At 40.8% G+C, this 12645-nt stretch overlaps 1 protein-coding gene across 1 annotated transcript in view; it reads left to right on the top strand.

Annotated features, from left to right (window-relative positions):
- Positions 1–12645, top strand: part of prpf6 (PRP6 pre-mRNA processing factor 6 homolog (S. cerevisiae)) — a 111441-nt gene that overhangs the window by 61376 nt on the left and 37420 nt on the right. Inside the window, exons 12-15 of the mRNA XM_070896139.1 lie at positions 2473–2595; positions 4610–4731; positions 8319–8457; positions 11622–11741. Of these exons, the coding sequence (XP_070752240.1) occupies positions 2473–2595; positions 4610–4731; positions 8319–8457; positions 11622–11741 (504 nt within the window). The remainder of the gene's footprint in view (positions 1–2472; positions 2596–4609; positions 4732–8318; positions 8458–11621; positions 11742–12645) is intronic.

Here is a 12645-nt window from a genome sequence, read left to right as displayed (position 1 = left end):
CCACCCTCCTTTAAGACGCTGCGTGAAACCTACCACTTTGACCGGGTGTTTGGTTGCTTGCCCTAATGTCACTTTCTTTGGCTCAGTGTCGAATTTTATCTGATTGTACGCCTGAGAAACACCTTGGGATGTTTTACTATGTTAAAGGTGCGATATAAATGCAAGTTGTTCAAAGGGGACTAAAGAGAAGGATTATACCAGGTGGACCAGTGTTGCCCTATAGAATCATGGCTCCTGATCCCCTACCCGCAGGCTTTCAGAATAATAACTGCCTGCTGCATACTCCGTTGTACCCTGGAAAGCAGTCTAGGTATACACCTCAATGACTAAAGGGATAAACAGGATAATACCACAGTTAACGATAGAGATGGCAGAAATATTAAATCATTGTTTTGCTTCACTATTCACCAGGGAGATGGAACAGGTGGACATGACATTGGATGATGAGATTAGTAATGAGACAAGTGCATTTAAAATAGAGAGGATATATTTAATAAACTAATCAAACTCAGAGGATAAAACCCCTGGTCTGGATGGATTGCATCCACACATTTTAAACTAATCTAGGGAAGAGATAACAGAGCCATTACTACACATTTAATAATTCGTTAGTAAAAGGTTTCGTGCCAGAGGACTGGCGGATAGCTAACATAATACCTATATTTAAGAAGGGGGATAGAACATGTCCAGCGAATGACCGGTCCAGAGACTAGTCAGCTTAACATCGGTGGTAGGAAAAATAATGTAATCCCTACAAAGGAGAAACTAGAAGAACATGTAGAAACCAAAAATATAATAATGAATAGTCCGCATGGATTTCAAAAGGGAAAGTCTTGCTTGACCAAGCTCATTGAATTTTTTGAAGAGGCAACGAGAGAGTAGACATTGGTAATGTAGTAGATCTAACTTATCTAGATTTTCAAAAAGTCTTTGATAAGGTGCCCCATAATAGACTGATGAACAAGGTCAGAGAATGCGGAGTCAGGAGATAAGTAGCAGAATGGATAGCTATCTGGTTTCAAGACAGAAAGCAGAGAGTAGGGGTAAAAGGTAGCTATTCACAGTGGCAGAAGGTGCGTAGTGGTGTTACACAAGGATCAGTGCTGGGAATACTGTTGTTCGCAATTGATTTGATATTAATGATTTGGACTTTGGACTCGAACACAATTTCAAAATTTGCGGATGACACCAAATAGGGGCGATAGTCAATACTGAGGAGGACTGCAACACATTACAGGAGGACTTTAAACTTGCAGAATGGGCATATAATTGACAAATGAAGTACGACACAAATTAATGTGATGTATTGCATTTTGATAGGAAGAATGGGGGAGGTCACATTACTTTGAGGGAGAGAGTCTAAGAGGGGTAGAGGAACAAAGGGATAAGTATAAATCACTAAAAGTTATGACATGCGTTAGCTAGGCCATAAAAAAAAAAGCAAACCAAGCACTAGGGTTTATTTCTAGAGGTATAGAATTGAAAAGTAACAAAATTATGCTAAACCTGTATCGAACCTTGGTTAGACCACACTTGGAGCACTGCATACAGTTCTGGTCACCATATTATAAAAAGAATATAGAGGCACTGAAGCGAATAGCATAGATGCATTTAAGAGGAGGCTAGACAAAGCATATGAGGGAGAAGGGAATAGAGGGTTATGTTAGATTTAGATGAGGAAAGACGGGAGGAGGCTCGAGTGGAGTATAAACGGCGACATGGACTGGTTGAGCTGAATGGCCTGTTTCTGTGTTGTATATCCTTTGTAATCCTAAATGGTAACACAATGACGGCGTACGAGGTTGAAAATGCTTAGTACAGGAGGTGTGGGAAATTAGCAATAGTTCCTTTTTATTATGTGCCTTCTCTATCCGAGTGCTTGAAAAGAGCTTGTAGCTTCTGGCCAATCAAAGTGCTTTCCTGTCAATTAATGTCCATTTCTGCAACAATTTGGTGAGTGATCAGTTAGATTTACATCTTTAACAATGGCATTAACATGAGCATTCTCAATCATTTATATGGGAACAGTGGTAATTAGAAATTTCCTATTTTTTGGATATACCCATTTGAGGAAAATTGGGCATTTCTGCTACTAATGTATTGTCATCATTTTATCATAGTTTAGTAGACTTTGATTAAAATACTCAGTTAGACAATGGATTGAGATTCTAATACACTGCATCACCATGTTGCCTATTTGTCTTACCTTCGAGTCTGTTGCCTCTTTCCTTCAGAAAAGCCCTTCACTTCTATAGCACAAACTTGTAGACAGAAGATATTGTGGAATTCTATACAAACCTTAAAAGAATATCCCATTTCTGGTAGAAGGTGTGTTTTGGACTAAGTGTGCCCTGATACATAATAAATTGACTGTTATACGTTGGACATCCTGCATAACTAATTCTGTTTCTCTGCTGGTGTATGCATCCTGATTGACTTAGTCCTTCAAAAGTAGTTTTGTCCCTTTTGCAGGATGCTGAAGAATGTGATAGAGCAGGAAGTGTTGCCACCTGCCAGGCCATTATTCGTGCAGTAATTGGAATTGGCGTTGAGGAAGAAGATCGGAAACATGCATGGATGGAGGATGCAGAAAGCGTAAGTGTGGAGAATATTTTGTAGGTGTTTTAATAGAAGACACTACCCAAATTAAAAGAGAATAGTTTTAAGATTTATGGAATGTTATTTTTTGCTGGTGACTTAAGTGGGTGTGCCCTTAGACTTAGAAAAGACCATAACGGTAATACATTTTTATTTAGTACTTCTGTTATATTATTTAAGAACTGTCCATTTTTGTGGTGGAACGAATTACTGAGTTGTAATAACAATGTGGATTGTACCATTGACAGTTATCTCATAATAGAAAATGTTGTGTGTACTCTCCTACAGCTCAGTGTTTTAAATGCTCCACATGGTGTGGTGCTGAGCTATGCAGGCCAAGAATGTTTAGATTTGATCCTTGTTTTGGGTAATCAATATCTCTTTGAACAGTTCATACTTGTCCAAGTGGTGTGTCATTCTGTTCCTGATGGATTCCAGTAACTTCCCCACAACTGATAAACTAATAGGTCTGTAGTTAGCTGACATCTCCCTCCCTCTCTCCCTTCTTAAATAATGGAGTGACATTAGTAAATTTCCAATTCATAGGCACAATTCCCAAATCTAGAGAGCTTTGAAACATTATGACTGAGGCATCTTCAATTTCCTCACTTTAAAAAAAAATACCTTGGGGTGGTGGAGTCCATCAGGCCCGAGAGAGCTGTCTACCTTAAGTCTCGTTGATTTCTCCAACCCTATTTTTTAAAACTTGTATTAAATCCACTTACTTCCTATTCTAGACTTATTTAGATTCCTTTTGTATTGATGGTATTTTGTCTCTTACTCCGCTGTTGAAACATACAAAGTACTCATTTAACAAGTCTACCATTTTTCTTTATTGTCAATTATGCTCATAATCGCCATTGCCACTCTCAATATATTTATAAAAACTTTTGCTGTTAGTTTTGATATCCTGTGCAAGCTTATTTTCATATTCCTTTTTGCACCTCATTACTTTCTTTTTCTGCCTTTGTTGCTTCTTGCAGCTCTCCCAGTCTGCTGGATGACCAGTTTTCTTTGTATTTGTGTAAGCCTTTTCTTTTAGTTTGATACTGTCTCTACCTCATTTGTTGAGTATAGTTGCTGAACTACACAAGTGAAGCTTTTGCCTTTTAGGGGTATATACTGATGTTTTATTGTACCGACAATACCTCCAACTGTTTTGTAGATTGATTCATTAGCAGTTCAGCCCAGTTTACCGTGGTCAATTCATTTTTCATCACTTCAACATTTGCCAGTTAAATTTAAAAGCCTGATTTATGACTCTCCCTTCTCCCCCTCAAACCTATCAAATTCAATATTATCATCACTATTCCCAAGGTGTTCTCTTACCGTCAGATTGTTAACTATTTGTGGAATCATGGATAATTTAGAATTATCGCTGAAAGTGAGGAGAGGTTAGGAGAAATGTTTTACTCTGGGTTGTTGAAGCACAGAATATTTTGCCACAGGGAATGGTTGAGGCAGAGACTATTGCATATTTTAAGGGAAAATTGATAAAATATTTTAATCCGAGGAAGACGATGCTATGGGGAGAATGGGGAAGTGGGATTGGTTTTGCATTGTTTAGCAAAGAGCCAGTGCACGACTGGACTGCCTTCTCTGCTGTAAATTTTGATGGTTGTATAGGAGTGCGGCGTTACTGAATAAGTCTAACATTTATAATTCTCATGCATGTATAATAGTTGTGTATAACCTAAATTACACTATAGAAAGCTGTCTTCAAAAGGCTAGCTGTTGACCCACATGAAATAAACTCTGTAAACTAAAGGATGCTTGCTATTGCTTATCCTGTGACAAATGTAACCCTCTGTTCCAAATATGATTGGAGCTTCGAAGAAATTGCATGTTTACTTCAGAGTAATGATTTAAGCTTCTTAAATATATTCACTTTAGCTTGGTAAATATGTTGAATGCCTGTTTGTTCCAATATGTTTCATCAATTAATGTTAGACAGTTTTTGATTTTAATTTAGACAGAGTTCTTCCTCATTTAATTCTGCTTCATTCCTCAGTGTATTTCCCATGGAGCACTTGAATGTGCGAGAGCAATCTATGCACATGCACTCCAGGTCTTCCCAAGCAAAAAAAGTGTGTGGTTGAGAGCTGCCTACTTTGAAAAGAATTATGGCACCAGGTACTATTGAAGTAGAAATACAGTGCTAGCATAATTGTGTTTGGAGAAGGTGGTCACAAATAACTTTACTGTATTTAGTACAAGAACCATTGTTTTTGTTGGGCTGTCTAATTTTTATTATTCATAGACTGGATTTAATTACTATTTTTGCATCAAAATTTAATGGGATTAAGCTACTAGCACCTTTTTAATCTTGGATGAGATATGGTAGAGTACACGTAAACACCTTTGATAGAGTTCTACCTTCTTTAAATTTTCTCACATGCACTTAACCGCTGTAGTGCAGTTTCCCATCCATAAGATTGATTATTGTAACACATGGTAATTTTACCCTAGATGTATGTCACTCTTCCCGTGCATTTATATTCCACTTTTTAAGTAGATTAGACAAAGTAGTCATATATCATCATCATCAGAGGCAGTCCCTCGAAATCGAGGAAGACTTGCTTCCACTCCCAAAGTGAGTTCTTTGATGGCTGAACAGTCCGATACGAGAGCCACAGACCCTGTTACAGGTGGGACAGACATTCATTGAGGGAGGGGGTCGGTGGGGCTGGTTTGCCGCGTGCTCCTTCTGCTGCCTGCGCTTGACCTCTTCACACTGTTTGCGTTGAGAATCGAAGAGCTCAACGCCCTCCCGGATGCACTTTCTCCACCTCTGGTTGGTCTTCGGCCAAGGTCTCCCAGGTGTCAGTGGTGATGTTGTACTTTACCAGGGAGGCTTTGAGGGTGTCCTTATAATGTTTCCACTGCCCACCTTTGGCTCGTTTACCATGAAGGAGCTCTGCATTAAAGTATTTGCTTAGGGAGTCTCGTATCTGGCATGCAAACTATGTGGCCTGCCCAGCAAAGCTGATTGAGTGTGGTCACTGCTTCAATACTGGGGATGTTAGCCTGGACGAGGACACTGATATTGGTGCGTCTGTACTCCCAGGAGATTTGCAGGATCTTGCGGAGACATTGTTGGTGATATATCTCCAGCGACTTGAGGTGCCTTCTATACATCGTCCATTCCTCAGATCTATACAGGAGGGTGGGTATTACTACAGTCCTGTAGACCATGAGCTTGGTGGTAGATTTGAGGGCCTGGTCTTCATGAATCTTGATGATTGGAGGGCAGTGCTGTGTGGCGGGGACAGGCTGGTAGAGGACCTTAGTCTTACGGATGTTAAGCATAAGGCCCATGCTTTCATATGCCTCAGTGAATATATTGACTATATCCTGGAATTCAGCCTCAGAATGTGCGCAGACGCAGGCGTCGTCCGCATACTACAGCTCCGTGACGGAGGTTGGGGTGATCTTGGACCTGGCCTGGAGGTGGCGTAGGTTAAAGAGATTCCCACTGGTTCTGTAGTTTAGTTCCACTCCAGCAGGGAGCTTGTTGATTGTGAGGAGGAGCATGGCGGCGAGGAAGATTGAGAAGAGGGTTGGAGCGATGATGCAGCCCTGGTTGACCCCAGTCCGGATGTGAATTGGGTCTCTAATGGATCCGTTGGTAAGGATCATGGCATGTCATCGTGAAGCAGGCGAAGGATGTTGACAAACTTTTGGGGGCATCTGAAACGGAGGAGGACGCTCCATAGACCCTCACTGTTGACCCTGTCAAAGGCCTTCGTAAGGTCGAAAAAGGCCATGTATAAGGGCTGGCACTGCTCCCTGCATTTTTCCTGCAGCTGTCGCGCTGCAAAGATCATGTCCGTTGTGCCCCGTAAGGGCCGAAAACCGCATTGATTCCGGGAGGAGCTCCTCGGCCACAGGGAGAAGACGATTGAGGAGAACTCTAGCGACAACTTTCCCAGTGGCTGATAGGGAGATTCCCATGTAGTTGCCGTCGTCGGACTTGTCCCCTTTTTAAAAAATGGTCATGGTCACAGTCACTGCATCTCCGAGATCTCCTGGCATGCTCTCTTCCCTCCAGATGAAAGAGATGAGGTCACGTATCTGCGCCAACAGCGCCTCGCCGACATACTTTAGCGCTTCAGCAGGGATTCCATCCGCACCCGTAGTCTTGTTATTCTTGTGCTGTTTTATGGCTTCGCCTACCTCGTGCAATGTTGGAGTTTCACTGAGTTGGTGGCGGGTCGCATGCTACGGGATGGAGTCAAGAACACTCGAGTCAAAGGCAGAGTCTCGATTGAGGAGATCTTCAAAGTGCTCCTTCCATCGGGCCCTGACAGCCTCGGTGTCCTTGATGAGTGTTTCCCCGTTCCTGGCCAGGAGTGGGATGGGGCCTTGGGAGTTTGGACCGTAGGTGGCCTTGACTGCAGTGAAGAAGGCTCGCAGATCGTGGCTATTGGCCAGTTGTTATATCTCCTGTGCTTTCTCCATCCACCACCTGTTCTTTAAGTCCCGGGTTTTTTGTTGGACCTGAGCCTTGAGCCGTCTGTAATGTTGTTTTACAGCTCCCGGGTAGTCACAAAGTAATCCCAACAAATTGAAAGTCAAGGGAGAAGAAGTTTCACTTTGAATTCTCTGCCCTTCAGTGATACCTATTTCAAAAAAGTTTTAAAACGTTGTCTTTGACTCAATTCAATGACCAGTCCTGGTGTGCAATGGCAAATCTCGTGATGAAACAGTTTAGAACAGTCTTCCTTCCAAGGTAGTCTATATTGCATTGCGGTTTGTCACAGCCTTCATAATTTCCCAGCTGGTACACAAGCAGAAGTTTACAAATGAGTCACTTGCTTCCTTGAATATAACCATGAATGGTCTGGATGAGCCCAGCACCCAGATATGCGGTGCCACATCCCACGTAGAAACTTAGAAATTTGGCCCATCAGCTTCTACGTTTCTAACCGTAAACCTTTCTGATGAATAAGGTACACTACTTGGGGAGGAAAAAATAATTCCTACTGCACTGGTTTTGTTAATCTATGTATCTGGAAAATAATTACTGTTTTTCCTTTAAGCAGTAAATTAACTTACTAAAGTTTCATTGAAATCATTATTAATAAACACTAAAAGCTGCAGCAGCTTTGAATGTACAAAATCCGAATAAGTTATTAAATGATTAAGTGAGGGTTCTGATTAGTTTATGTTTGTTATATATCAGGATTTAAAGAATTGAATGAGAATGGTCAGCTTACTACCATATATTTGTAACAACTCCTTAATATGATGCCTGGCACAGCAAGAAATTTTGTAAGCAATGAGTTATTATCCATGTGGATATCAAGACCGTTTGGCTCAAAAAAGTGTTAACGATCTTGAATGAGATGGGAATATCTAACTTTGAAAACTAGCAGTAATACATATAAAATATTTGTGGACAGAGCAGAAGAAATGATTAAATAATTTGCCTAATATCTATTGAATTGTCGACCTAATATTTCTTTCTTTATAAAAGTTATTGTGGAACCATTTTATTGTCAAACATGTTATATGGTAATGAGGTAATTACATAATTTTATGACCACCTTAGATTTCAAATAAATCTCAATGTATGCGAAGATGTAATAAGTTACTAACCTGAATACAGGTCAATCATTACATTTATATCTGGCTTGAATACAATAGATGCTTTCTTGGATTTACCATGAGAGCAATGTCTAATTATAGTTAAATAAAATGATCTTATTTTATTTCAGGGAATCTTTGGAGGCTCTTCTGCAGAGAGCTGTAGCTCACTGCCCAAAAGCAGAAGTCCTTTGGTTAATGGGAGCTAAGTCCAAATGGTTAGCTGGAGATGTGCCTGCAGCTAGAAGCATTCTTGCACTTGCTTTTCAGGTCTGTATCATTTGTTCTTTGCTGAGAGTTTGAGACAATGCTTTGAATTTCCTGATGTCATATTGCATTCACAACAATAACTTAACAGCAAAAGCAAAATACTACAGATATTATAAATCTGGAATGAAACAAAAAGTGCTGGAAGCACTCAGCAGGTCAGGCAGCATCTGTAGCAAGAGAAACAGAGTTAATGTTTCATGTCTATGACCTTCCATCAAACTTGATTTGATAATTTGACAGCATATGGTTTTAATATTTTTTCAAAAAGCATTTATGTTTTTTGACTTTTTATTTCCCCCTCACCCCTCCCTTCCACTCCTTGCTCCTTCCCCCACTGGTGCCTCCACTGTCCAAGTTTTATCTTCCAAGTAGAAAGGAGGGACAGACTGTGGGCTTATCTGGCCGCTGCCAGTGTTAGGATTAGATCTTTTTTTTCTTCTAGTAGCCATCTTGAGAACATACCGTATATACTCGCGTATCATGCGACTTTTGAAGACCTAAATTGTAACCTAAATTTGGGGGGGGTAGCATGATACGCGAGATACAAAATTTGCGGGTGTGAAGTGCTGGCCAAGATTAGGCTGTTAAGCTGTTAAGCAGACCGTATCCATTTACGGTAAGTCAAATAGTACATATGTATATCAAATAAAGATGATTTTGATAAAACTGCTGTTTTACTTGCTGATACACACGTAATGTTTACGCTTTCCAAATCAGCTGAGAGGCTAACTACCAAAGGAAAACAGAAACGATTCTTAATTTCGGACACAGCTTTCTCCGACACCAAATAGCTTTGCAGCCTTAACGTTGTTGCTTTGTTCCGCTTCGGCAACAACTTGCAGCTTAAATTTGGCAGTATATTTCTTCGCAGATCTTTTCTCCATAGTGGCTAAGGGTAGAATGTAAAAATATATTTGTCATAGTTTACTACCTTAGATGAGATTTGGAACAAAATAAGGTAACTGTTTATTATCGTAATGAGAAACAGCAAAACAGCTGTTGCTCATTCGGTTGTTTACGGCGGAAGAGTCGTTTCATGATTCGGTTGTTAAGGTCTGTATTCGATTGTTGTTGTGTGTTAGGGTACTTGTTATGTGTTGGGTACTTGTTAAACTTGTTTGAAAGCCTAGCCTAGTGTCATCTGGAATCAAATTTAGGGGTCGCATGATACGTGAGATCGTAGGATACGCGAGTATATGCGGTATAAGAAATTTGTGTAGATTGAGAAATCAATTTTCACTAGCACTGGACATTTTTAATTTGGATTAGGAATCCCTGAATAAAAGTTTAATTTTTGTACCACTGAAGATTATTGCATTGTCTAATTTAATATGCATTTTACATATGTATTAGAGCAATAATAAAGAGAGAGTGATGCCAGGTTGGATCAGTTAGTTGTACTCTTGTTCCAGAGTAAGAAGGTTGTAGGTACAAATCTCACTCCAGGACTGGAACACATAATATAGCTTGATATCAGTGAGATACTGAGGAAATGCTGCATTATATGAGGTGTTATCTTTCAGTTAAGACATGAAACTGAGGCTTTATCTATCTATTCTGGTGGTTTAGGTAGATATTAAAGATCCCAGGGCACTATTCAAAAGCAGTTCTGCTGGTGTTCTGGCCAGCAACCCTCCCTCAGTCAGCATCATTTATTGGTCATTCATTACATGGATTTTAACTGTGAAGGATAAAAACATAATAGAAACAGGAGTAGGCCATCCGGCCCATCGAGCCTGCTTCGCCATTCAATAAGATCATGGCTGATCTGATCATGGACTCAGCTCCACTTCCCTGCCCGCTCCCCATAACCCCTTATCCCCTTTTCGTTTAAGAAACTGTCTATTTCTGTCTTAAATTTTTTCAATGTCCCAGCTCCCACAGCTCTCTGAGGCAGCGAATTCCACAGATTTACAACCCTCAGAGAAGAAATTTCTCCTCATCTGTTTTAAATGGGCGGCCCCTTATTCTAAGATTATGTCCTCTAGGTCTAGTCTTCCCCCATCAGTAGAAACATCCTCTCTGCATCCACCTTGTCAAGCCCCCCTCATAATCTTATATAATTTGATAAGATCACACCTCATTCTTCTGAATTCCAATGAGTAGGCCCAACCTAATGAACCTTTCCTCATAGGTCAACCCCCTCATCCCCGGAATCAACCTAATGAACCTTCTCTGAACTGCCTCCAAAGCAAATATATCCTTTCATAAATATGGAAACCAAAACTGCATGCAGTATTCCAGGTGTAGCCTCACCAATACCTTATCTGACTGTAGCAAGGCTTCCCTGCTTTTATACTCCATCCCCTTTGCAATAAAGGCCAAGATACCATCGGCTTTCCTGATCACTTGCTGTACCTGCATACTATCCTTTTGCGTTTCATGCACAAGTTTCCCCAGGTCCCGCTGTACTGCGGCACTTTGCAATCTTTCTCCATTTAAATAATACCTTGCTCTTTGATTTTTTTTCTGCCAAAGTGCATGACCTCACATTTTCCAATATTATACTCCATCTGCCAAATTTTTCCCCACTCACTTAGCCTGTCCTTTTGCAGATTTTTTTGTGTCCTCCTCACACATTGCTTTTCCTCCCACCTTTGTATCGTCAGCAAACTTGGCTACGTTACACTCCGTCCCTTCTTCCAAGTCGTTAATATAGATTGTAAATAGTTGGGGTCTGAGCTCTGATCCCTGCGGCACCCCACTAGTTACTGGTTGCCAACCAGAGAATGAACCATTTATCCCGACTCTCTGTTCTCTGTTAGTTAGCCAATCCCCTCTCCATGCTAATATATTACCCCTAACCCCATAAACATTTATCGTGAGCAGTAACCTTGTTGATTGTTGATTTTGCATGTATAATAGCCCTTCCCTCAGCCAACATCAGCACAAACAGATTCATTGGTCATTGCATGGATATTAACGATGTAAAAGATGAATGTTGATTTTGCATATATAATAGCCCTGCATTTCAAAGTAATTGTGTGTAAAGCACTTTGAGACACTTCTGAGAAAAGTAATGAGGCATTACATAAATGTAAATCACTTAGTTTTGCAGTGATAAAAAATGCTTAAGTTCAACCACCAAGTTCAAGTGAAACATTGGTTTAGTGTTTTTTAGTAAATACATTTTTGGTTCATTGTAAATTTTTGTTTTGTAATAGGCTAACCCTAACAGTGAAGAGATTTGGTTGGCTGCAGTTAAGCTGGAGTCTGAGAATAATGAATACGAAAGAGCGCGAAGACTCCTGGCTAAAGCTAGGAGCAGTGCTCCTACTGCAAGAGTAAGTAAACATAAAGCATTTAAAAATTAAACTTAATATAATCAATGTCCTTTGGGGTGGAAGCATCTATGATTAGTGCGCAACCTGCTTTGCTACTTTCAAGGAATATTGTATACTGTTTACTGAGTTGTAAACTATTTATGGACTTAATTGAAGAAAATATTTCCTAACTCTCCATTAACATATGCTTAAATTATAATTACACTAACAACGGAGGTATTATTGGTCAAATCCAAACCTCTAGCCTCTGCCTGGTATTTTCTGTCCTACAAGGTTTAATTGTGCGATGCAAATTGGTTAATTTCTAGATAATTACAAATCTCTGCTTGGTGACTCCCATCAGCATCATCATCATAGGCAGTCCCACGGAATTGAGGAAGACTCGCTTCCACTCTTAACATGAGTTCTTAGGTGGCTGTACAGTCCAATATGAGAGCCACAGTCTCTGTCACATGGGACAGATAGTCGTTGAGGGAAGGGGTGGGTGGGACTGGTTAGCCGCACGCTCTTTCCGCTGCCTGCGCTTGATTTCTGCATGCTCTCGACGACGAGACTCTAGCAGCTCAGCACCCTCCCGGATGCACTTCCTTCACTTAGGGTGGTCTTTGGCCAGAGACTCCCAGGTGTCTGTGGGGATGTTGCACTTTATCAGGGAGGCTTTGAGGATGTCCTTGTAACGTTTCCGCTGCCCACCTTTGGCTCGTTTGCCATGAAGGAGTTCCAAGTAGAGCGCTTGCTTTGGGAATCTCGTGTCTGGCATCCACACTTAGTGGCCTGCCCAGCGGAACTGATCAAGTGCGGTCAGTGCTTCAATGCTGGGGATGTTGGCCTGGTCGAGGTCGCTAACGTTGGTGCGTCTGTCCTCCCAAGGGATTTGTAGGATCTTGCGGAGACATTGTTGGTG

Source organism: Pristiophorus japonicus, chromosome 12 (assembly GCF_044704955.1).
Source record: "Pristiophorus japonicus isolate sPriJap1 chromosome 12, sPriJap1.hap1, whole genome shotgun sequence".
Classification (NCBI taxonomy): domain Eukaryota; kingdom Metazoa; phylum Chordata; class Chondrichthyes; family Pristiophoridae; genus Pristiophorus; species Pristiophorus japonicus.
Note: the sequence above shows the minus strand (reverse complement) of the source record. Positions and strands in the feature narration are given on the sequence as shown.